Here is a 25,257-nt window from a genome sequence, read left to right on the forward strand (position 1 = left end):
TGGATTTGTCTAGTAAGCCCATACTTCGTTTTTGCATCTGGGGGTAATATATTATTTTCATGGGCAAGGACTTCACAAGCAGATTTAAATTTCCAGCTCAGTCAAGCTTCATATTAAATATTTTATGAAACCAACTCTAAAAAGTGACTATTAATGACAGTACCTTTGCAGCTAGTCTCTTAGCCTTTAACTTCCAATTTCACTTTCTGAAATGTCATTCTTTTTAGACTCAGTTATCAAGTTTTCAACTTATAGTTGTGCCAAGGTGTTAAAATTATTTCTTGTTTACAAATATCATTTGCAGTCTAAAGAAAGTTATACATTTCTATACTGGCATTCTATTTTTAAAAATTATAAAAAGTTTTGAATTATTTCTACTTCCTTTTCCCAAATATTTTGTGAATCTTATTTGACAGGTTTGTCTTTTGTTATTCCATTAACTAATAAGTTTTCCCTCAACCCTGATCATCTACAATTCAGGAAAAAGTAAGTTGTAGTTTGTTTTAACATCGAATAATACTATTAGCCAATCATCATAACAGAACGACAGATTTCAAAGTTTTTCAGGGCAGAAGCTCTAACTCATAGGCTTTTGTATTCATTTCCATACTTAGTTCACCCCACAGTACATACTTTTAATACCTTTGTTCAATTTATTGTTTGTTATATTTGGATAGATGAAAAACCTAGCAAAATTCACCTTTTTTTTCTTTTGTCTGTGCTGGGTCTTTGTAGCGGTGCGTGGCACATGGGCTACTCTATTTCTGTTGCACAGGCTTCTCTAGTCATGGCACGTGGGCTCAGTAGTTGTGGCATGAGGGCTCTCTAGCTGTGGCACGTGGGCTCAGTAGTTGCAGCGCACAGGCTTAGTTGCCCTGCAGCATGTGGGATCTTAGTTCCCTGACCAGGGACTGAATCCGCATCTGCTGCGTTGGAAGGCGGATTCTTAATCACTGGACCACCAGGGAAGTCCCAAAATTCACCTTTATTTAGGGTAGCTGAGCTCTCCTAACTTCTCTTTATTTAGGGTAGCTGGCAGCCTTAGTTTTAAATTATTATATCATCTCCATTGCAACTAGATTGGCATCAGTGAAACTCTAGAGCTTGCTCAAAGATCAGCTATTTTTTATTCAAGAAAATTGTTTTTGTGGCCTGGGCCTGCCTATACATATGAATTATTGTGGTGGGTTCTGTCTAAATGTAGTGTTGTCTTCCTCTCTACAAGTGGCCAGTCTGTCCCTAAATTTCACTCCAACGGTATGGATTTGGTCAACAACAATGTGTTCCAATAGAAAATAATCCCTTCATTTTATATAAATGTCTTCCTTTCCCTTAAGTACTTTTATTCAAACTAAGGGATTTTGGGCTACAAACAGACATCCTTCCCTTGAAAAGTAGCATAAAATAAACAACTTGAGATTCCTACTTAGAGAAACTTCATAAAATAATAGAGCAGAGTATCAGGGACATAAGGTACTGGTAAAACAAAATATGAATTTGTAAATCTTTATGTCCAATTACATTGTTAAAAGAATTTTGAACGGACTGAAGAAAGAGATGTGATGGTGGCAGACAGTTAAAGCAACTGCAGCAGAAAAGCTCACTTTAGGAGTATTAGTAATATATCATTCCTTATCAACAATTTCCATTTGCCAGTCCACTTGCCTCATTTCTACAATATTAACTTGGATACTTAACACAAATATTATGATTAGTGAGGCTGGAGAAAAGGGAAGCCTCCTGTGAGATTCAACACTGGAAATGGAAAAGAGGGTGGAGAGGGATTATAGCGCTAAATGAGATAAGCTAAACCTTGGAGTTGTTAGACTTTTTTTTTAAACAGGAAGCTTGCTTGGTTTAAAAACACAAACAATCAACCAACAAAAAAAATACACTTAGGTTTGGGGTTGTGGGGAAGCACTGACCATCTGTAAACTCCTAGACAGTAAGGGCTATATGTTATTAATCTTTGTATTCTTTATAAGCAGGACTGTATCTGGCATATAATAGATGCCCAGCAAACATTTGTTGAATGACTCAGTATTTGGCTCATATAGTCATAATGGCAAGACTCAGTTTGAGAGACATTATTTTGGTTCAAAGTAGAGCTACCCTTTCTTAGACAGGGCTGGAAATATTTATGTAGAGGCAAGTTGAGCCAGGATTCAGTGCCAGCCCTGTCAAATGGATTTTTTTTCCCCCTTGGCATTTGTGCCCCACCTCATGCACAAAGGATTTGGGTGATTAGGAATGTGGAGTCTACTAATAAAGCTTTATAACAGTACACGAAGCAAAAGTATATTAAGCGTATTCATCGCATGCCAATTTAAGGACCTATTTCTCAAGTTATGTTTACTTAGGCTTTCCCCAGAGTGAGTGGTTCCCAATCTGTTTTATTGTCAGTATTTCCCTTTAGTTGTCATCAATTCATTTGCTGTTATTCTTTTAAACGGAACATGTTCTTTGATCCTTCGAAATCTTGCTCAATCTAGGCCCCAAGTGTTGCTCTAAGTCTCAGGAGAAAACGACTTTGGCTGGAGTCGGCTCCCAAAGCCACACCCACTAAGAGGCCTTAAGAGACCTGGGGCTTTCCTGGCGGCTGCTCAGCTGCCGGCAACCAAGCGGCACGCCGGAATCCCACGGCTTGGTCCTCCACTCTCCCCGGCGGGAGGCACGTACCCCTCCGCCCCGCGGGCCAGCTCTTTCTGGCCGGGACGCCGAGCCCCCTGCCGGCCCCGCCCGCCCCGGGCTCATTTGCATAGAGGCGCGCGCGACGCCGGCGAGCGGGCGGGAGGGAGGGCGGGCGCGGCCAGGAAGGCGGCGCGCGCGTGCCCTGACAGCTCGGCCCTGCTCGCTCACTCGCTCGTCCCCGGCTTCTGAGCACAGCATGGCGGTCAAGGTGACTCTAACTCTCTGCTGCTGCCTTTATTTCATAAGAGACATTCCGGGGACCGTGCCTGCAGCCCCTCACCTCTTCCTATTTACTTCTTTGCCTGATTGTTAGATAGCGTGTCCTGGGGCTCCAGGGAGAGCCGTGCGGGGCTTGGACCGGAGGGAGAAGATGCCCGGCCGGGGGAGGGGAGGGAGGAGGGATTTTGAGTTGGAGGGGCTTGTAAGGACCACAGATCGGTGAAGGAAGCGTAGTATCCTGCCCTGGGTACATGGAATTGTGAGCCAGGGGTTGGAGGGCATCAGAAAGGGAGTGGGAGGAAGTGGCATATATAGCCGGGGATGCCTAAGGCATCTGTGTACCGCGGTGGGGGAGGGGGTGAGTGAGTATTTTGGGGCCTCTGGAGCCGGGGGCAGTGGTTGGCATTTGAGCTGCAGGTGGCAGGATGGCTAAAGTATTTAGAAACGTTGCAGCGGTTTTCATGATTTTAGGTTGGGTGGAGAAAGAGAGGGGCGTGGAGATAATTATATTCTGGATTGCTTTCCACGGGAAGAAAGGCCAGTAGGCCATGCGATTAATTTGGGAGTTTCAACTTTCCTGTTGTCTCTACTAGCCTTAATGGTCTCTTGATTTGAAGGTGGGTGGTTGCCAAATGTGTTGCTGGTGGATGTGGAGTAAGGTAGGGGATTGATCCTCATGGCCTTCCCTTTCCGGTCCAGGGGAAATCTATGTGGTAGATTTGCTATATTTTAGGCTCTTCACACCTGGCTTTCCACCCTGTGGTCACAGAGCTCCAATTTGACAGTTGTTATCAGTATTAGTGCTTTTGGTTTGTTTTAATCTAAATGCCCTTATAAAAGATAAGAGCATTGATTGCTGGCATTTGTGAACTGTAATCTCAAGAGATTGCCTGGTCTCTAGTGAAGCGTTAACTGGCTTTTTTTTTTCTTACAGGTGCAGACAACCAAGCGAGGTGATCCTCAGGAGTTAAGAAACATATTCCTACAGGTAAATTGGCTTATGGGCTGTGCTTTTTCTTGGTGGGGGAGATATAAGTCTAGTACTTTTTAGGCCTTAACTTTCAGGAATGTTCTATTTTCATGTATTCTTAAGAACTTGACAATAGATATTATAGATTATAAGTCTCTTATTACGTTTTTATAAAAAGATTTCCCTCACATTTTTTAACATGACTTAAGACATGTAAAAAAACACTAAAAAGGATTTCCATCTTCTCTTAACCATTGTGACCAAAATAAAATTTCAAAATGTATTGACACTCTTGTGCAATTGATAGGTATGATGATTAAAATTCTTTTTTCCTTGAAAGCTGTGTGCTTATAAAGTTTTCCTACTTCTAAGCAACTGCGTAATTTGTTACAGAGATAAGAATATTATAGCTGGTCTTAATTTGTGTGTGTTTTCTCCCTCTGTTTATTTATATTATGTCCATGGGCATTGGGGGTTGTGTTACAAAATGTTACTGTTTGGGATTCTTGCAAGGATCCACCTTCACTTCTGCTAAGTTTTTAGGATCAGTGACTTGCTGTAGACGTCTAAAAAATTGGCTTAGTTTTTTTGTTTTGCTTTCTTTTCTTAAATTTCAAAAGTTCTGCGTGCAGGAAATTGTACCTAAGTACATATAAAGGGAGACAAGCTAAGGTGTTCTACCAAATGTTGTGTTTTTCTCTGAAATCTTCTTTTAAGAACTTTCTATTCTGGACATGGTTCTCGTATAGAAACTTTGACCTTGGGCAGGTCCCTGCTGGGTATTAGTTTCCTCTGTAAAATGAGAGGTGATCTCCAAGGTTCTTTCCAACTGCAAAAGTCTATGATTCTATATTAGGAACAGACTCTTAACATATACAGATCAGCCTGGAATAGATGACATTTTTATCTGAGACATGTGAGTTGCTTAAGCTATTGTTGGGGAGCACGCTTCACAGATGACCAATTAGTGAAAATGAGAATCTTAAATTTTATAAAATCCGTTGAAGGGAAGCATCATTTCCAGAACAAAAGTAATTGTGATAGAAATGCTCTATTTATGGTTCAAAACCTTTATTCCTCACAGTTGTTCTTGAAAATAACCAAAAATATGTCAGTGTTAACCACACCATGTACTCAATTGTTTTATGAGGAGTTCATGTGATATAGTTAATTTTATTTTCTAAATTAAGTAGGCATGGAAGAAATCATTTGAAAATGCTGCTGGAGGTGATGAACAGAGCACTGACCCGGGTGTTAGGAACACTGGGTTCAGTTGCCAGCCCTGCCTCTATCTGGTTGTGGTACCTGTAAGCTAATTATCTGGCTTTCCTGGGCTTCATCTTCTCATGTGGGACTCAGTGGGCCATAAGGGAATGTGAACTGAAGTCCTTTCAGCTTTAAAAATCCTATGGAAAAAATCTGTGATTCTGTATGGATTTGGTTTTTGGGGAGAGGGGAGAATGCAAATACAGAGAGAGCTGGGACTGTGCCTAGCTTTTTGAAAACTTTTAAATCTTATCTTTTTACACATTATTTTGATGATGCCCTTATTTTTTATACTGAAACTTTGTGGAATTTATAATTGCATGTTTAGCACTAACTGTAAAGCACTGACCCAAGAGTTATTGGTAAGAGACAGAGGAGATAACTTACCGTCAAGTAGCTGAAGCAGCTTTAGTTGAATCAGTTTGAGGGCAGTTAGCAAGTAACATAGATTTTAAAATTTCTGTCTGAAATACTTCAAACTATAGTTACTTGAAGCTGTAGGACATTATTTAGAAAGTTTTGTTTTAGATACATATGGTTTATAAATATTTTAGAGGTAATAGGCAAAAATACATACTAACTATGCATTTCTTTATAACTTAATGTTGCTACATATATTTACTGAGGATTATTTGTGTGCCATGTATGCACTTGTATTTAGTTTAGTATATTGAATAATTACAGGGGAGGATTGAGCCAAGACTTGAATGGTAATGGACATGTGACAAGCTCCTCTTTGAGACGGGTTTCATCTCCCACAGTTTTTGGTAGAGGGAGTCAAGAATAATGAAGGCAAATGCATAGCCTCTGGTATGACAGTCAAGTTGGTTTGTCCAGATAATTGTGGTCATGTGATAATAATGACAGTGGCTATCATTTACTGATCATTCTGTAGTATGCTGGGTATTGACCTAGTCCTTTAAGGGTATTATATTAATTTTCTTTAAAAATAATTCTTAATTGACATGTAGTTAATTTACAATATTTCAGGTAAGGGTATTTTATTAATTTTCATAACAACCTTAGGAGATAGCATTGTTGTCCCTGTTAAACAGATGAAGTTAATTGGCTTGGTTAATGTCACTTAGCTCATAAGTGGTAGAGATTTGGATTCAAATCAAACTATAGAATCCATCTTCTTAACCCTTATACTCTGCCACTTGTGGGACCTTGAAATGGGATGACTTTTGAAGGCTAGAGGTATGTAAGGGTCTAACAGCAGCTGTGTTTTTTAAGAAGTTAAAGAAAAAAAAATCCGGTTACTTAGGTGATGAAAAAAAGTACCTTTACACTGTGACTACCTAGAACATTTGGCCAAGGAGTTTAGATTTGCAACAGTAGGAAGGCACTGTGCGTTTCTGAGTGGGCAAACTGAAGTGGTGAATTCTGGCAGCTCTTTGTGTATGTTGGATAAAGTATGGAGAGGTTGGAAGTAGGTAGAGAGATCAGTTAAGAGGCTATTGAAATAATTCATGTTGGAGATAATGACCAGGAGTGGCTGATGGCTGAGGAAATGGAATGGAAGGACAATACCAGGGACCTTGGAAGGGATGAATCAATTGAATTTGGTATTAAATGTGAAAGTAAAGGAAGGATTAGTGAATCTGGCATTTTTAGAATAGATGTTAATTTATAAGGCATCTATTTTGGGAATTTGGGGGGGGGCGTGGTTTGAAGTTTGGTTGCTAAATAAATGTGTCCCAGTAAGTAAAAATCAGATACAGGGGCTTCGCTGGTGGCACAGTGGTTGAGAGTCCGCCTGCCGATGCAGGGGACACGGGTTCGTGCCCTGGTCCAGGAAGATCCCACATGCCGTGGAGCGGCTGGGCCCGTGAGCCATGGCCGCTGAGCCTGCGCGTCCGGAGCCTGTGCTCCGCAACGGGAGAGGCCGCAGCAGTGAGAGGCCCGCGTACCGCAAAAAAAAAAAAAAAAAAATGATACAAACTTGTGCAGGTGGTAGATGAATCCTTGGGTTAGGGGGATTACTTATAAAATAAACAAGACAGGGAATAAGGGACTGATTTATAAGTGATATCCTCAATTGAAGTGGAAGGAGGAGGAGGGGAACTAGGGAGAATGATCCCATGGGAGTTTAGAGTTTCACAAAAAGGGTATAGTCAAAGACTAAAATCTAGATTATTCTGTTAGTAGTATAATTTGGTTTTGGTAGGATTTGGGGGTCACTTGAGTTCAGGGTCATTTGAGCTACTTAAGGAGAAGATTTAATTTTGAATTTTAGAATGCAGTTGGAAGCTCTCTTTTGTAAAATTTAGATCTGTGGCATTAACTGTCTAAATTCACGAATAGTCGGTGTGGCTCAAAAAATCATTTGTTTTGTAAACAGCAAAATATTCCTGTTTGAAAGTGCTGTTGTATCTATGTTTAATGGAATGATGTGTGCAAGTTCATGAGAGTAAAGCATGGTTCTGAGTATAGAGAAATAGGTTTATTTTGTCTGTGTTCATTGTTTCTCAAATTTTGATGAGCTATGTTTTCTATTAATTAAAAAAGAACAATAATATTCACTAGGATTCTGCTTTTTCCTGTCACCCAAGTTCATAAAATTGGAGCAAAGCTATGAATTCTTATGTGTTAGACTGCTATAATTTTACAACCATCTGTCAAACTAATATTTTACTGTTGCTACCCTTACAACTGTCATTTCTTGATTTATGCCTTCTTTTACCTCTCTCACCCACACACTATCATTTAACCAAATTTGCTACATCAGAGGTATACAGTAGCAAAAGGAGACAATAGAAGCAATGAAGAGGGAGGTGAGGTGAGGACAACAGGAATGTCACAGGCTGTTTGTTGTAAGCCTGACGAATTTCAAAATGAAGAGTTAATCTGGTTTGGTCTGTGCTTTGTGACAAAGTAGGTTTATCAAAAAACTGTTTTAAGGGACTCCCCTGGCTGTCCAGTGGTTAGGACTTGGTGCTTTCACTGCTGTGGCCCCTGGTTCAATCCCTGGTTGGGAACTAAGATCCTGCAAGCTGCACGGTGGGGCCGAAAAAACCAAACCAGAACAAAACAAAAAACTGTTTTAAGTGAATGATTTTTCAAGATCTCTGTCTTTTTTTTATATATATAGATTTATTTATTTTATTTTATTTACTTTTGGCTGCGTTGGATCTTTGTTGCTGTGCACGGGCTTTCTCTAGTTGTGGCGAGCAGGGGCTACTCTTCGTTTTGTTGCACGGGCTTCTCATCGCGGTGGCTTCTCTTGTTGCGGAGCACGGGCCCTAGGTGCGCGGTCTCAGTAGTTGTGGCACGTGGGCTCAGTAGTTGTGGTTTGTGGGCTCTAGAGCGCAGGCTCAGTAGTTGTGGCACACAGGCATGCTCCGCAGCACGTGGGATCTTCCCGGACCAGGGCTCGAACCCGTGTCCCCTGCATTGGCAGGCAGATTCTTAACTACTGCACCACCAGGGAAGCCCTCTGTCTTTTTTTTAGTTGATAGATTTTCTGTTGTTCATTTACCGATGTATTCTGTGATAAAAACAATACATGTTGAGACTGTACCGTTATATATGCTAGACCAAAAATGTATGGCAATGTAGAAACCAAATATTATTTTGATCCTGTTCTTTTTTTTCATTATCACCAATGTAACAATGAAGATCATATCCCATATAAAATGATGAAAATGCATTTTTTCTATCTTGTTTATTTTACATTAGAAAGTAGGTATAGAAGATGCTGCTGCTAATGTAAAGCAAAGAGTGATTCTTCCTTAGGGTTTTTATGATAACATATAAATTTTTGATTGAAAGAAATGTGCTTTATTCAGTAAATATTTGTTTACATATTACGTATTTATTTACTTTTGGCAGTAACCTGTGGCTGAGAAGGGAATTAAGCAGGGCTTTTAGCAGGAGACTTTTCTATTTTGTTGAAATATGAGTTAGGACTATGTTTTCCAAAGTGTAGAACGTGTACCACAATATTACAGTTCTAATAAGATTATCAAGTATTGAAAGATGATAACACCTACTGAGGCCAAATGTGGAGAAGAAAGGTGCTCTCATACTGCATTTGTGGAAACAAAGACTCTTTGCAAAGCAGTTGGCAATGGTTTAAAATAAAAAGATACCACTTAAACAAGCAGTCCTACTTTTGGGATATTTATCCCAGAGAAATAAAAATACTCATAAGAATATATATGTACAAGGTTGTTAGTGGCAGCACTCAATTGTCCGTCAAAAAATAGAAAAAAAAAGGGGGGGACAAAATAAATGCTATCAAAGGGAAGCAGTAGAAAAATTATGAAATAACCATAACATGGAAAATTATGCAGACATGAGAAAGAATGAGTTAGGCTTATTCCAGCTGATTTAGAGGGATTTCCAATGTACTATAAATGAGGAAAGAAAGATGTAAAAAAGTTTATGTAGAATGATTCTACTTTTCTAAACATTACTTCATGTATGTTGTATGTATATTTAAACATATATATGTTTGATATAATTTAATGGGCATTAAGAAAGGTATGGAAGGATAGATAATGTTAACTTGGTTGGGGAAAGAATTCGGGGGAAATAAAAACAAAATTTCAATGTATATGTATTAAATTTTGAGCAAGTGAATAATTTAAAAAGTAAGAACTTAGTAATTCAGAACCTGAAGTTAAAAAAGGACTTCGCAGTGTAAATTGGGTTGTAGAACCCAGTAAGACACACACAGAAGGAGATCTATAGTTTTCTTAGCCACACTGATTAGCAGGTTTTCACCAGTTTTTCAGACTATAGGAATTGAAGATGATAACATTTATCTTTAGTTTATAAAGTATTTGCCATAAACTATGTAGAGTTCTTATTAATAAAAAAGTGTTAGGCATTAAGGGCATACTAGCAACATAGTGAAGACTTTATCCTTGAATCAGCTAGACAGATTAAAAAATAATGGAAAAGATGAAAAAATGTGTTATTAAATGCCATCTATGTTCTACTACCAATCAATACATTTTTAATTGTCTTCTATGTGATAGGCCAGTCATATGTGTGGTTCTACCTTTGTAGATAAGATAGAGGAGTTTAGTGAAGGTAGGACCTCACATTCTAGGAAGGGGTGAGACAGACAATAAGAAAGCCCACACACTGAGAAACAAATAAACAAACCAAAACCAGCTATAGATTGTGACAAGTCCAATAAATGGAATGATGGAAAAGGTGATTGTTTTTCAAGATGGTGGCTAGTGAAGGCCCCTGAGGAAGTGATATTAGGGCTGAGAACTGAAAGGTAGGTATAGAGAGTTCCGCAAGTGCAAGGGCCTAGATGTTGATAGGGTTTGGTATGTTCAACAAACAAAAATGAGGCCAGTGTGCCTGAAGCATCAGTGAGTGAGGGGGTGCATGGCCAGTAAGAGATGAGGCTGAAGGAGCCACACCAAGCAGGGCCTTGTTTGTAGGCCATGAGGAAGAGTTTGGATTCTTCTTATAAAGAGTGTCATGGAAACCGCTGAAGGTCCTTCACCTTGGAAGTGGAATGATTCAATTTATATTTTAAATACATTGTATTTAGATAGATCATATTGAAATGTAAGCTTTCTCATACATTTCTGTACTTTCTCGTGGATGACTGCCTTGAGTAGACTGTGATTCTTTCAGTTTAATTTCCTCCTGTCCACAGCATTCCTAGAATATCTTGAGCTGGGCCTTGGTTGACTCCTTTTCATCCAGGAGGCAACAGAGTGTAGCTGGAACCTACATGGGCTTTGTAATCTAACCAGAACTTGAATCCTTATTTGATCCCTTTTTGCTATATGACCTTAGGTGTTTACATTACTTTTGGAGTCTGTTTCCTCATCTGTCTAAGAAAGAGTAACCATATCTAGCATGTAGGGATGTTATGAAGATAAATAAGGTAATGTGTAAATAGTGCCTGACACATGGAGAATCTAGTAAAGCTTACTTCTTTGTCCCCTTCCTTTTCTTCTGAGGTGAGGACTTTTCTTTCCTGAAAAGGATCTCAGTCCCTTGTGTTCCCCAGGTAACTTTGCTGGACCTATAAAGTGACTAAGATGCTAGTAAGTGTTTATGATTATGTACATTTAATCAGTTAATTACTCACATTCTTTTTTTTTTTTTGGATGTGTTGGGTCTTCGTTGTGGTGCGCAGGTTTTTCATAGCGGTGGTTTTTTTTTGTTGCAGAGCATATGCTCTAGGTGCGCCGGCTTCAGTAGTTGTAGCGCACAGGCTTAGTTCCTCCACGGCCTGTGGGATTCCCAGACCAGGGCTCGAACCCATGTCCCCTGCATTGGCAGGAGGATTCTTAACCACTGCACCGCCAGGGAAGTCCTACTCACATTCTTGAGATATAAATCTGAAGATCTTCACAAATCCCCACATTCAGAAATACCACCGTAAAAGGTAATTTCTCACAAGTCTGTAGGTTCTGAGAAGGGGTAGAGCCATGGTCTTAAGACTGGGAGACTGTGGAAGATATATGCAGAGTTTTCTTTTGAACCTTCAGTTGTTCTTTCTGAATCAGAGAAGGAAAAATAGTCCAACCAAGAAATACCAAGACACAGATGTGAAAGAGAGACTTGTAATTCATTCTTTATGTGTGTAATTTAAAAAAAATCATCATCTCCCTGTTCTGTCCAGCTCTCTTTTACTTAGTGCTGCTGAAATTTCTGAAACATCGTTCACTGAAACCAGTGCCATGGCCAGTATTGGGCTTCTAGAACTGTGCTATTGTTTGCTTCCTATTATGTCTTAGGCAATGTTTTAAGTGTTTTATACAAATCATATGTAATCCTCAGAACAACTCTATAAGGTAGGTGCCATTAATATTCCCATTTTATAGATGAGAAAACTGAGCCCCAGAACAGTTAAGCAACCTCTTCAAGGTTGTATGGTAAATGGAAGAGACTTGCTTTATGTATGTTAATACAACATGCCTTTTTTACTTAATATTGTAGGGCAATACAGGTATGGTAGTAAGTGTAGAATCATCTCGTTTTTTTGTAACCTTTTAAAAAGTCTTTTTTATTATGGAAAATTTCAAACATATATGAATTTAAAGAAGGTAGCATAATGAATTGCTATGTACCCATCACTGATCTTCACCAACTATCATAGCTAATTTTGCTTCATCTATATTGCAGCTGCACTGGATTATTCTGAAGCAATTCCCAGACATCCTATCACTGCATGCATAAATACTTTAGTGTCTGTCTCTAAAGGATGATGACTCTGAAAAGCCAACCAAACCACAATACGTTGTCACACCTAAAATTTTTCCTTAACCACATGGATTTCCATTCACGTTGAAATTTCCATGCTTGTTTCATTTCTTTTTTAAGATAACTTTTTTTTAATTTTTATTTTTGGCTGCATTGGGTCTTCGTTGCTGCCGCGTGGGGTTTCTCTAGTTGTGGCGAGCGGAGGCTGCTCTTCGTTGCAGTGCGCGGGCTTCTCATTGCGGTGGCTTCTCTTGTTGCAGAGCACAGGCTCTAGGTGAGTGGGCTTCAGTAGTTGTGGCACACAGGCTTCAGTAGTTGTGGCTCGCAGGCTCTGGAGTGCAAGCTCAGTAGTTGTGGCACACGGGCTTAGTTGCTCCACAGCATGTGGGATCTTCCCGGACCAGGGCTTGAACCCGTGTCCCCTGCATTGGCAGGTGGATTCTTAACCACTGCGCCACCGGGGAAGTCCCTTGTTTGATTTTTTTAAAGTTGCTTTTTTAAAATCAGGACCCAAGCCAGGTTCCTACATTGCATTTTGTTGATCTGTCTTTGCTCCCTACCAGGATAAAGGGCCTTCTTTCTCCGTGGCAGAAATCTTGCTATTTAATCAAGGCTTACCAACAGTAAAGCATTCTGTACTCCTAGGAGCTGCACCTTGATTGTCAAACGTGATTTGCCCCGGCTTATAAGTGTATACGCTCCTTGTATGTTCCCATGGTTACTTAGACCAAGAGATTGAAGTATTTATTTTAAAAACAATGCAAATTAATTATTCAACTTAATCTGCCTTGAAAAGCATTCTAGTTCCAGTTATTGACTTGTCTGGGGTCATTATTTTATTTACAAGGTTTTTGGCCATTTTTAGGGGTTGTTTTGATAGACTTAGTTTATTATGGTAGCTTTAGTTGATTTCAGTGATTAAGGAGAGTCTTACACCTCCTCATTCTATTAGAAATTGCATTGTTTAGTAGCTGACAGTAGGACTTGCTGTAATGGACAGTAAAAAATACATATATTAGAGCAAAAAGAGAATAGTATTTCATGAAGCAATCAGAGTGAGAAAGGAAGACTTCTGGAGAATTTTCTTTGCAAAATTAAATAGAAGGTTTTGTTTCTAGTATACGTGAAATATGCAACTGAAAGTGCTAATTAGATGTATAAAACTGCCTTTTCCTAATGCATTTGTAGATTTTAGTAAATATCAGAAAAATTTTGTGTCACTAATTAAAATCTCTGTTTAAAAAAATTAATGTGGCTCAATAGAGTTGTTAAAATTTATGTGACCATATGTGTTAAAAATTATTTTTTCTCATTAAAATATTATTTATGATAGATGAATTCCACATTGTACTATTGTAACAGGGTTTGTGTTGTTGGATCTGTTGCGGTCTTTGCTTGTTGCATAGAGTGCTTGTGTAGTGAAAGGGCATGCATTCCTGACTAAATTTGGCTTCCATTAGGAGTAAGAGCAGTAATGATAGTGAAGGACAGCAAGAGGATTAGCTTCATATGCTCAGCTCTTGCCTTGGTACCTGTCTTTCTCCTCCACTGTTCATGTAATTCCTTTTTTTATATGGGAAATGCTCTACGTGATATTTGTAGTTACTGGACTTTGTGACGTTGTCGTTTGAGAATTACTGAAATTGCAAGGATGTTAAGATCTGAAAATGTCAGTGTATCTTAATTGGAGCAAAGTCATGGAGGAACAGTGTGTTTTGACTCATATTACAGCCACATGTTGGCTGAGCAGATGAAGCTGCCTAGACCAGTCAGGACTGATTTTCTGGTAAACCCAAGAATAGTGGAAGTCAACCCCAAAGAAACCTTGGTTTGGATAAAGGTGAGGAGTTAGAAGAGTAACTCCTTCATGTTCGAGCAGAAGCTGAAAAATTCAATACGCAAGAGGGAAACTGGGATCCTTTGCTTTTCTGTGTCTTCTAAGCATTTTAGAATAACTATGTCAATATGCATTAGCTTTACAATTTCCAAGTACTTTGGTGTTCAAGATCTCATTTTCTCCCTTACAAAAATATCTATCTTTCTGTAACTTCTTGTTAAAGAGACTCTGAGAAGCTATGTGTTTGCTCAAGAAATCTCTACTAGTTAACGACCCAGGCTTAGTCCCTGTTTTCTGACCTTAGTTTCAGTGTCCATCATGCCATCCTCTCTGAGCAACTTGAGGGCTGGAACTAAGTTTTTTTGATCTCTACATCCATAGTACCAGGCCTAATGCCCAGCACAAAGTTGGTGCTTGATAAATGTTTTAAAAGTGAAAACAGGGGCTTCCCTGGTGGCGCAGTGGTTGAGAGTCTGCCTGCCGATGCAGGGTACACGGGTTCGTGCCCCGGTCCGGGAAGATCCCACATGCCGCGGAGCGGCTGGGCCCGTGAGCCATGGCCACTGAGCCTGTGCCTCCGGAGCCTGTGCTCCGCAACGGGAGAGGCCACAACGGTGAGAGGCCCGCATACCACAAAAAAAAAAAAAAAAAAAAAGTGAAAACAAAGTAACCTGAAAGATTTGATTTAAGCAGATTTTCGGCTTAATAAGTAGTGCTTCTAGATATATTACCTTGTTTTGGTGTAACTGAAAAAAGAGAATTCTTTATCTTGACACACTGTATAATTTCTTTAAAAGTAACCAACTTTCTAGTCACAGCCTGTCAGAATTTTCCTTTATAATCTCTGGAAAATCTTTTAGAAATATCGAACATCAAATAAAATCTGTTTTTGAACTTAAACCATTTAAACAGGTAATTTAATATCATTTAGACTATTTGGGTTTACTCATTCATGTCATTGAATTTTAAGTTAACATTTTTTTTTCCTTACTCAATGGAAATTTAGGGTTGTGTATAGACTCTACGTAAAGTCTACTTTATAGTTAACCTGTGATGTAGGTTGCATACATTCTAAAGGTTACTTAAGTTTAAATTTGGTAAATTGCAAAGGAGTTACTGTTATCCAATTTACTACAGTCAAGTGAGGTCTTGATGTGTTGATCTGTAGGCTTGATAGGCAAAACATTTCTAGATAACATGATCTTATCACTTGGTGCTAGAGGTAGTTCAGTGCAAGTACAACATAAATCTGGATATGAAACCCTACTGTCTTTTATCAGCAATAATTTTGAATAAATGTATAAAGATTCTAATTTTTCATTAAGATCCATTTTCTTTCTCAAGCTTCAGAATGTCAAGGCTTTTTCAAACACATATGAACTATACTCAAAGTAAATTCAAATATTTCTGGAAATGTGAAAGCTATGTGCACTTTTACATTAAAATACTTGCGTTAAGTTAGGAAAAAGTTTAATCTAGAGAACAGACTACCTATTTTTATTCAGATACCGTCAGCTACTTCTTGTCTGTGTCTTTCATGTGTCCTTGACTTCTTGCCCAAGAGGGATTTATGACTGCTTAAGAAACATATTTGAAATGGCAAACGATTAACTCTAAAGTTATTTGGAGTATGGATATAATATTTAGTTAATTTCATTTAAAGTCATTTTAGTTCAGTCTTTGAAATGATAGGAACAAAATACGAATGATATTGTGAGACTTCCCTGGTGGCACAGTGGTTAAGAATCCGCCTGCCAATGAAGGGGACATGGGTTCAATCCCTGGTCTGGGAGGATCCCACATGCCACGGAGCAACTAAGCCAGTGAGCCACAACTGCTGAGCCCACGCACCACAACTACTGAAGCCTGTGCACGTAGAGCCCATGCTCTGCAACAAGAGAAGCTACCTCAGTGAGAAGCCCATGCACCGCAACTAGAGAAAGCCTGCCTGCAGCAATGAAGACCCAACACAGCCAAAAATAAATAAATTAATTAATTTTATAAAAACTTAAAAAAAAAGGAAATGATATTGTGAAACTACTAAATTACTTTAATATATTAAAATTTTAGCATAAGTGTTAGCCTAGGAGATCCAAAACTTTTTTAAAATTGCTTTTTATCGTTTTTAGTGTAAACATGCAAGTCATTTTGGTTAGCAGAAAGAGAAGGTCTCAATAAGGCCACTTAGCCTTTTCCTATTTCTAGCTGTATGTGTTACTTTAGGCCATGTTTTTTTTTTTTTTTTTTGGTCTGTTTAAACATTATTATCCAGTCAATTAAAATAAGTGTTGAAAGCAATGAAGTTATTTAAAATAAACAGGTCAGTCTTCTTTTAAAAAATACTTTTCAGTTTAAACGTATCACTTGTTTTTGAGGTACCTGCTTTTCTTTGTTAACATAATACCTAAAATGTTTTAGTCTCTTGACTGTGAGTAGATTTCTAGTTTCAGTTCTAAATTCCCTCTTCTGTTTTGTCTGTTCAGGCAGCAGGCTCACTGACATTGCCAAGTAATTGTCTCTAATTTAATGAGTTAATTAGTTAACTGTCTCCTGCAGAAGTCAAGTACTGACTCCTTGTAGGTGAGAAGACTTGTGTTTTTTTCCTCTGAGCTATGCACTTTATCTTTCAGTTAAAATCAAGTTAAAATAGACTAGGAGAGTTGGGGAAAACACTAGCAAAATACCTCAGGGTAAGTGATTCTCTGGCATCATTTATAACCTAAGATACTGGCAAAGCCTGTTCCAAGTACATGTCAACAAAAGCATTTGTTTTCCTTGTTGGCCACTGTGTCCTTGGTGATTTGTGCTAAGGCTGCTCTATTTCCTGATAGTTTTAAAGTCAAGAATGTTGTGAAATCCTGGTGATTCAGTAAGTGCAGTATACATTCTGTGTGTGTGTGTGTGTGTGTGTGTGTTTGTGTTCTGTGTATATAGTGGTGATAGTCCTGGCAATCAAATTCAGGTATTAGTATTAGATATTAGGCACCTCCGTGACAAAAGAAATGAACAATTAGTTGCTGTATTTTGTTAATACTAACTCTGAAATGTTTTCATATTGTTTCTTTTGAAAATTGACATCTGCTAATTAAAGAAAGCAACACTCAAATTGTGAAGTGAGAGAACAAAGATCACCATAACCCATCTCTTGTATTTTCTTATTTTATATTTAGTTCTTAATTCTTTTAAATTTCTCATAAAAGTTGGCCCAGGATTCTTTGTCAGAGAATATGAGCATTTCTATGGTTCTTTATATATGACATGTATGTATATTTGTGTGTATGTACATATATATTGCTAAATCACTTTTTAAAAACTTATTTATTTATGGCTGTGTTGGGTCTTTGCTGCTGCACACAGGCTTTCTCTAGTTGCGGTGAGCAGGGACTACTCTTGGTTGCGGTGCGCGGGCTTCTCATTGTCGTGGCTTCTCTTGTTGTGGAGCATGGGCTCTAGGCGTACAGGCTTCAGTAGTTGTGGCACATGGGCTCAGTAGTTGTGGCTCACAGGCTCTAGAGCACAAGCTTAGTAGTTGTGGCACACGGGCTTAGTTGCTCCGCAGCATGTGGGATCTTCCTGAGCCAGGGCTCGAACCCATGTCCCCCTGCATTGGCAGGCGGATTCTTAACCACTGTGCCACCAGGGAAGCCCTAAATCACTTTTTAAAAGGCCTGAATTTGAAAAAGCAAGGTGTATAGAACAATGTAAACAGTATGTTATCATTTGTGTAAAAAAGAAATGGATAAGAATATTCATACGTACATATTTGTATGTATATATATTGGCATATATATATATATATATATATATATCTCCTATATATAAAATTTACTTGTTTATGCACAGAACATCTCTGGAAGCATATGCAAGAAATTGATTGCCCCTGGAGTGAGGAATTGAGTGACTGGGGACAGAGGTGGGAGGAAGACTTTTCACTGTATATCCTTTTGAATTTTGAATGGTATGAATTGACAGCATTAAAATCATAAATAAAAGAAAAAGCTGCTAGCAGTGGGTGAAAGTCCCCATTGTTTTGCATTTTCACTCCCATTGCCTTTATTCAGGCCTCAATCTCTTTTACCTGGATCGTTGCAGTAGCCACTGCTTGGTCTCCCTGCCCCTAGTCAGTTTCTCTCTTCTCCAGTCCATCTTTTACTTTGCCTCCAGAGAGAGCACAGGTCAGATCATGTCTCTCTCCTGTCATAAAATTTTCAGTGGCTTCCCATGGCCAGGATAAAGTACAGACTATTCAGTTTAGCATTCCAAGTCTTCCACTATCTGGTCTCAAACTGCCTTTCAGCTTCACTTTCTTCTACATATCTTTGTATACCCTCTCTTTGTTACCATTTCTTTCTCCAACTAACTCCTCCTCCCCCCAAAAAGAAATAAATATATGTTTTAAATTTCTGTATTTGTTTGCTTTTTTTTTTAAGCCTGAAATACTTCTCTCCATTTGCAGTTGAAATTAAGTTTTACTCTCAAGGCCTATTCTAAACATTATTTTCTTTTCCTTCCCACCAATCCCTTCCCACCTATCCGCAAAATGAATCATTCTTTTTGGTTCCCAGTGTATGTTTCTCATACCTTTGGCACTCATTCTAGTTAGTTGTTGACTTGTCAGTCTCTTAAAATTCTATTTTTATACTTCCTTGTATTGATCCCTCTTTCCAGTTGCAGTAGTCTCCCCGACATTGTGCCTTTCCCCACTCCTGCCTGTCCTTAACTCTGGTGGTTTTCGTATCTTGGTAAACATGTCAGGGTATACATGTCAATGTATAGCATAACAATGTTATGTTATACATTGAAGAACTTCAAGGAGGAGAAGAAGCAGTTGATTAGAATTAGTAGAATCCACTCACTATCACTATCAATGCCATTCAGTTTATTTTTTCTTTATCCTGTGTTTGCATGTGTATTGTTTTAAAATTCAAAGATTATTTAGTTTTCATTTTATAGATGCGTGTTTTATCTAGAGGCTTGGGAGGAGAATGGCATCGTTGAAGGACTCACAGCGAGTTAGTGGTAGAGCCAGGATATAAACGCAGGACCCTTTCAGGAATGACTTTTATAGCATGTAGAGAGAACATGACTTTATTTTGGGGTGATATTAGTTAGGTGCTTTTGGTAGTACCAGCTAGTAAAAATGTGTCCACCTTTGGGCTGCTTCTTGTGCAGGCTGATAGAGCATTTGTTGTGATAGCCTCTATGGGGTATTTTTCAGAGTACAACCAAGGAAATATTTAAAAATTTAACTCTCTCCTTATTGAAAGAGCTAGTGGCTTGGTTTAGACAGATTCACAAATGAGGACATTTGAAATGCTTAACCAAAAAGCAGACCAACCGTCCTTTGCTCTTATCCTTCTCATCCTCATCTTGTTTCCTAGAAGCAAGCTCTTGTAACTTTTCTAGCTATTCATTTTGATATTTCCCTTCATATTTCTATACTGCTGTTTCTAGACACTATTGACTTTCTTTTATAGCAGATGAGGACTTAGCTTCTTTATACTACTTCCTCCCCCATTCTTCTCCCTCCATTCTTATGAGCATATTTGTAATTGTTATTAAATTAATGTTTGGTATCTACATTATTATGACTAAGTTCTGTTTATTTTCAGCCAAGTCATGTATTATAATATTTTCTATTTTTATACAAAAGAAGTACTTATTCATAATTTAATGTTTTTATAGAGTTAAAAATTACCTAACTTTTCATTTACTTAGTGATTTGTGTACCAAGTACTAATTCATTAACAAATGTTTAGAGTGCCCTCCATGTGCCAGGTATTATTCTTGGTGCTTGGGGATACATCAGTGAACAAACTAGACAAAAATTCCTTCTTTTGTGTTATTTACATTCTAGTTGGGAGATACAGTAAACATAATAAAGAAGTAAAATATATAGTATGTTAGAAGGTGATAGGTGCCAGGGGGAAAAAAAGCAGAGCACCCTGGGGGAATTGGGAATATGATATAGGCATGGGTGGTGATGCGAAATAGGCTGATGAAGAGTAGGTCTCATTGAGAGGAGGGCATTTGCGTAAAGATTTAAGCTCCTCCCTATGTTATTTTCCACGTACCAAATGCCTTGGATACCCTGACATTACAGTTTCCCTAGTGGCTTGCCCTCTTGGAGCCCTCTGTCTGCCCCAGCCAGGAATGGCACTCCAGAGACCTGCAGCAAAATGTTGTACTGGGATTTCCCTTGGCCACTTTACTGGGTTTGATTATCTGTTTCCTGGATCCCCTGTCTTTCTCTTACTTGGTCCATGCTCTCTCTTTTTTTTTTTTTTTTGCGGTACGCAGGCCTCTCACTGCTGTGGCCTCTCCCATTGCGGAGCACAGGCTCCGGACGCGCAGGCTCAGCGGCCACGGCTCACGGGCCCAGCTGCTCCGCGGCATGTGGCATCTTCCCAGACCGGGGCACAAACCCATGTCCCCTGCATTGGCAGGCGGACTCTCAACCACTGTGCCACCAGGGAACCCCCATGCTCTCTTTTTGATGGAGCGAATTATCATAGCTTCCTGAGAAAAAGGGTACATAAAGGGAGAAAAAAAACCTTGAGAACCTGGATATCTCAAAGTACTTTTAACCTACTCTTACAATTGGTTGAAAGTTTGACTCAGTTTAGAATTCTAGGTGAGAAATCATTTCTCTTAGAATTTTCAGTGCCTTACTGCAATGTCTTCAAGCTTCTACTGTTTCTGTTGGGAAACATTGAGGCCCATGATTCATAATTCTTTATATATGACCTATTTTTTCTCTCTGAAAACTTTTAAGATTTTCTCTTTATCCTGATGTTCTGCAGTTTTATGATGATGGGCCTGGCTCTGGTGTGGGTTTTTGTTTTGTTTGTTTGAATTTATCGTGCTTGGCACTAGTGGGCCCTTGTATTCCTCAATTCTGGCAAATTTTCTGATGTTACTACTTTGATAGTTGACTGAAGTAGCTAAATTGATCAACTACAACCCAAAGATGAAGGCTTTGGTTGTTCATGTTTGGTCACACCATAGTACATAAAACCCTGAATGTATAAGGAGGCATTTATATGATAGGCAGGTATTATTATTATTTTATTCTCTAAAATTATTGGCATAAAAGGCAGAATGTTTTTGTTTTTTCTCACTCCTGGAACTTAGAATGAGTACCTATGATGGCAGGTCTTGTTTGCTATGCTGTTGTCATTCAAGGTTTGGCAGGTTGTGTCCCCATCCCCACCCCCCGACTCTTGCAGGCAGGAAGTCTCCAGATGTTATCTTCTCACTTTCCATCTTGCTCACTTGGCTGCCCTTTCACCTTTCTTCGTCTTTCTCATATTTTTTCATATATATCTACACATACATTTGATTGACATAAAAGTCATTACATAAAATTTACCATTTTAAAGTATGCAAGTCAGTGTTTTTTAGTTTATTTACAATGTTGTATAACTATCACCAGTATCTAATTCCAGACCATTTTTATCACCCCCAAAGAAAAACCCCCTACGTAAAGTGGTTACTCTCCATTCACCCCTCCTCCTAGTTCCTGGCAACTACTCTTTTCTCTGAAGCTCTGAATTTGCCTGTTGTGGACACTTCATATCAATGGGATCATGTGGTTTGTGGCATTTTGTGTGTTTTCTTTACCTTATAATATTTTCAAGGTTCATCCATATTGTAGCATGTATCAGTACCTTACTGATGTTCTTGACTCAGGCTCTGGGTGTTTGTTTTTTGACCATACAGAGAAAAATCTGCATTTATTATTCTTATTTTGATTATGATACTGGCCTTTAATTTACCCTTTCAGAAAACATTTGTTGGCTACGAAATGATATTGAATACTTTTAATTTTAAGTATACATTATTTATTTATTTTTTAGTATGCCACTACTGAGGTCAATGGAGAACATTACATGACCCCGGAAGACTTTGTCCAGCGCTATCTTGGACTGTATAATGATCCAAATAGCAATCCGAAGATCGTGCAGCTCTTGGCAGGAGTAGCTGATCAAACTAAGGATGGGTAAGAACCTTTATGCACTTTTTTAAAAAACTAATGTTCTTCCATATTATATTAAAAAATAGGAAAACCATGAATTTACCCATGACCATCTGGAATTTTAATATTAATAAACCGTATCTTTTCTTAGAAGTTTATAAAAACTGTTATTTAGTGCCATTATCAAATATACTAGCATTTCTTTCTTTTTTTTCTTTTTTTGAAAAAAATTACATGCAAAAGCCGTATTTTATATTGAATAATCTGAGCAGAATGGTTTTCAGGTAACTAAGTGTCTTTCATTCATTCATTCATTCAGTAAATATTGAGTACCTACTATATTTTAGGCAGTGTTCTAAGTACTAGAATTCCATCAGTGAATAAATCATAGAAAACCAATAAACAAAATTTTAAAGTAAATTATAACATTAGGTGGTTATAACTGCTATGAAGAAAAATAAATCAGGGAAGAATTTAGAGAGTGGTATTTATTCATTTATCTGTGTACTCATTTATCTGACAAATATTTATTGAACAACCACCATTTGCCAGGCACTGTTGGACGTTAGAAATACAAACAAATTAAATGAGGTTCCTGACCGTAAGAAGAAGCTCATGGCTTAGTGAGAAAGAGGATGAGTAAACAAAGAAAAAAAGTAATACTTTGGGAATAAGGTGTTATAGTAGAACCATATGAAACATACAAAGGACGCCTAAGAAAGCATGGTTAACTATGTTTTGGGTGGTCAGGAGAGCATCTTAGAAGAAGTGATGCTTGAGTGAAATCTGGCAAGACAAAAAGGAGCTTGCTGGTGGTTGGACAAATAGGGAGGAGAATTCCAGGAAAGGGAACAACAGTGGCATGAAACATCAAGGGCCACTTGCATGTCTCTGCTGCATACACATTGAGGAGGTTGTGTTATAAGTACTTTGGTGGGGCTGTGGCATTACTTTGTTGTTGTCAGAGGAGCGGTTGGAGTGCAGCTGGGGACCTCATGTGCTAAGCTTTGACTGTATCCTGTAGGCTTGTGACTCTCAGATTTGGAGGTATTTTTAGCCTGGCAGTGTATACATGTGTGCAGTCACAGAAGTTACAAGGTGTATCTTACTAGAGTGTCAGTTTACTCAAATCAAGGGGAAACAGCATTTTTATATTAAAATCAAGTATGACTGTATTATGGAGGGAATGGAATATTTATATGCCTTGCTTTGTGAGTTCCAAGCTACAGCCCCAGGCCTCCAAGGGCCCAGTTTCTTTACCCTACCTGTAGAGGTGCTTGTGTGAAGAACTTTGAAAAACTAGGCAAAACTAGTTTTAAGTCTTTAAACCTTATTTCTGTTATCACAAATACGATCAGATTTTAGAAAAATGGAAGGTTAGAGTAGGACAAGACTTGCATGCAGTGAAATTCGTTTAGAAGGCTGTTGTAATAGTTAAAGTAGAAGTGTTGGTTTCTAAGTTCTTTGAATCCTGGGTTATTGTATTCATTTGTATTTTCTCATAGAATCTAGCACAGTGCATGAAAGTTACTATGAGTACTTTATATCTTGGAAAGATTTTGTATAATTTATCAATGGCAGATATCGGGGAACTTGTATACATTTTGTGCCTGGTCTCTTAAAAAAAGTCAAATGAACTGCTGAGTTACTGTGGACCATTCAGTCATTGGGTCTCTCAATAGTGATTAGACAGTAAGGCATATAAAAATTAATCATATAATCAGAATTCCTTCTTCAAATTTATTAAAGCTCTTTTAGAAACTTTTATTAGAGTATTTATTGTCATTAATTTGGCCTGAGACTTGCTTTCAGATATCCATATCTTTTCAGATGCTTCCTTTTGTGACTGTCTGCTCTGATCCATCCTACTTGTCTATCTTATTTGAAGCTTCATGTGGTTCTGCCAGAATCAGTTGTGTTGTTAAAGTGTGGTCAAGTGTAATCAAGTGTTTAAGTTGCCAGAGTGGGATAGATCAAAAATGGGTTTGGCTAGTAAAGAATCTAATACTGTTGAATAGTGTTTACTTAAAAAAAAAAATCAAAAACTGTTTCTCTTTCGAAAAGGTAAATCTGTTCTATTTCAAATTTTAAAAACATCTTAAACTTCCTTTTTCCCCTCTCTCCTTGGAATAAATCAGATTGAGATTGGGTAGGAAATCTGATTCATAGAGTTAGGTCATAAAAATTATAAATATATGATAAATATATGTTTATGAAACAGATTATTTCTAAAAGCAGAGAAAGGCGGAATTTTCTAGAAACAGTGATTCTTTTTTCTTTTTTTAATTAATTAATTAATTAATTTTTTGGCTGCGTTGGCTCTTCATTGCTGCGCATGGGCTTTTTCTAGTTGCAGCGAGCGGGGGCTACTCTTTTTTGCGGTGCGCCGGCTTCTCATTGTGGTGGCTTCTTTTGTTGCGGAGCACGGGCTCTAGGTGCGCGGGCTTCAGTTGTTGCAGCACGCAGGCTCAGTAGTTGTGGCCTGTGGGCTCTAGAGCGCAGGCTCAGTAGTTGTGGCACACGGGCTTAGTTGCTCTGCAGCATGTTGGATCCTCCCGGGCCAGGGCTCGAACCTGTGTCCCCTGCATCGGCAGGCAGATTCTTATCCACTGCGGCACCAGGGAAGCCCTAGAAACACAGTGATTCTTAACCTCCCGTTCTTGGATAGTCTTCAGAGTTTCCTGAACTTGCTGAAATATAATGCGAAATGAGTGAATTTTTATCTGCATTTTTCTGGGGAGAAATCACACGTTTTTCAAAAGGGTCTATGACTTCAAAAAGGTTATGAAGAACCTAGGGGCAAGACGGAAATAAAGACACAGACCTACTAGAGAATGGACTTGAGGATACGGGGAGGGGGAAGAGTAAGCTGGGACAAAGTGAGAGAGTGGCATGGACATATATACACTACCAAACATAAAATAGCTAGCTAGTGGGAAGCAGCCACATAGCACAGGGAGATCAGCTTGGTGCTTTGTGACCACCTAGAGGGGTGGGATAGGGAGGGTGGGAGGGAGGGAGACACAAGAGGGAAGAGGTATGGGGACATATGTATATGTATAACTGATTCACTTTGTTATAAAGCAGAAACTAACACACCATTGTAAA

At 38.6% G+C, this 25,257-nt stretch overlaps 1 protein-coding gene across 1 annotated transcript in view; it reads left to right on the top strand.

Moving 5' to 3' along the window:
- The first annotated feature begins 2,839 nt into the window (after positions 1–2,839).
- SLC25A12 (solute carrier family 25 member 12) overlaps positions 2,840–25,257 on the top strand; it is a 90,894-nt gene continuing 68,476 nt past the window's right edge. Inside the window, exons 1-3 of the mRNA XM_029224943.1 lie at positions 2,840–2,899; positions 3,845–3,898; positions 22,031–22,173. Coding sequence (XP_029080776.1) covers positions 2,888–2,899; positions 3,845–3,898; positions 22,031–22,173 — 209 coding nt within the window. The 5' untranslated portion in view covers positions 2,840–2,887. The remainder of the gene's footprint in view (positions 2,900–3,844; positions 3,899–22,030; positions 22,174–25,257) is intronic.

The sequence above is a fragment of the Monodon monoceros genome, unplaced genomic scaffold (genome assembly GCF_005190385.1).
Source record: "Monodon monoceros isolate NGI ecotype Baffin Bay Population unplaced genomic scaffold, NGI_Narwhal_1 Super_Scaffold_16, whole genome shotgun sequence".
Taxonomy (NCBI): Eukaryota; Metazoa; Chordata; class Mammalia; order Artiodactyla; family Monodontidae; genus Monodon; species Monodon monoceros.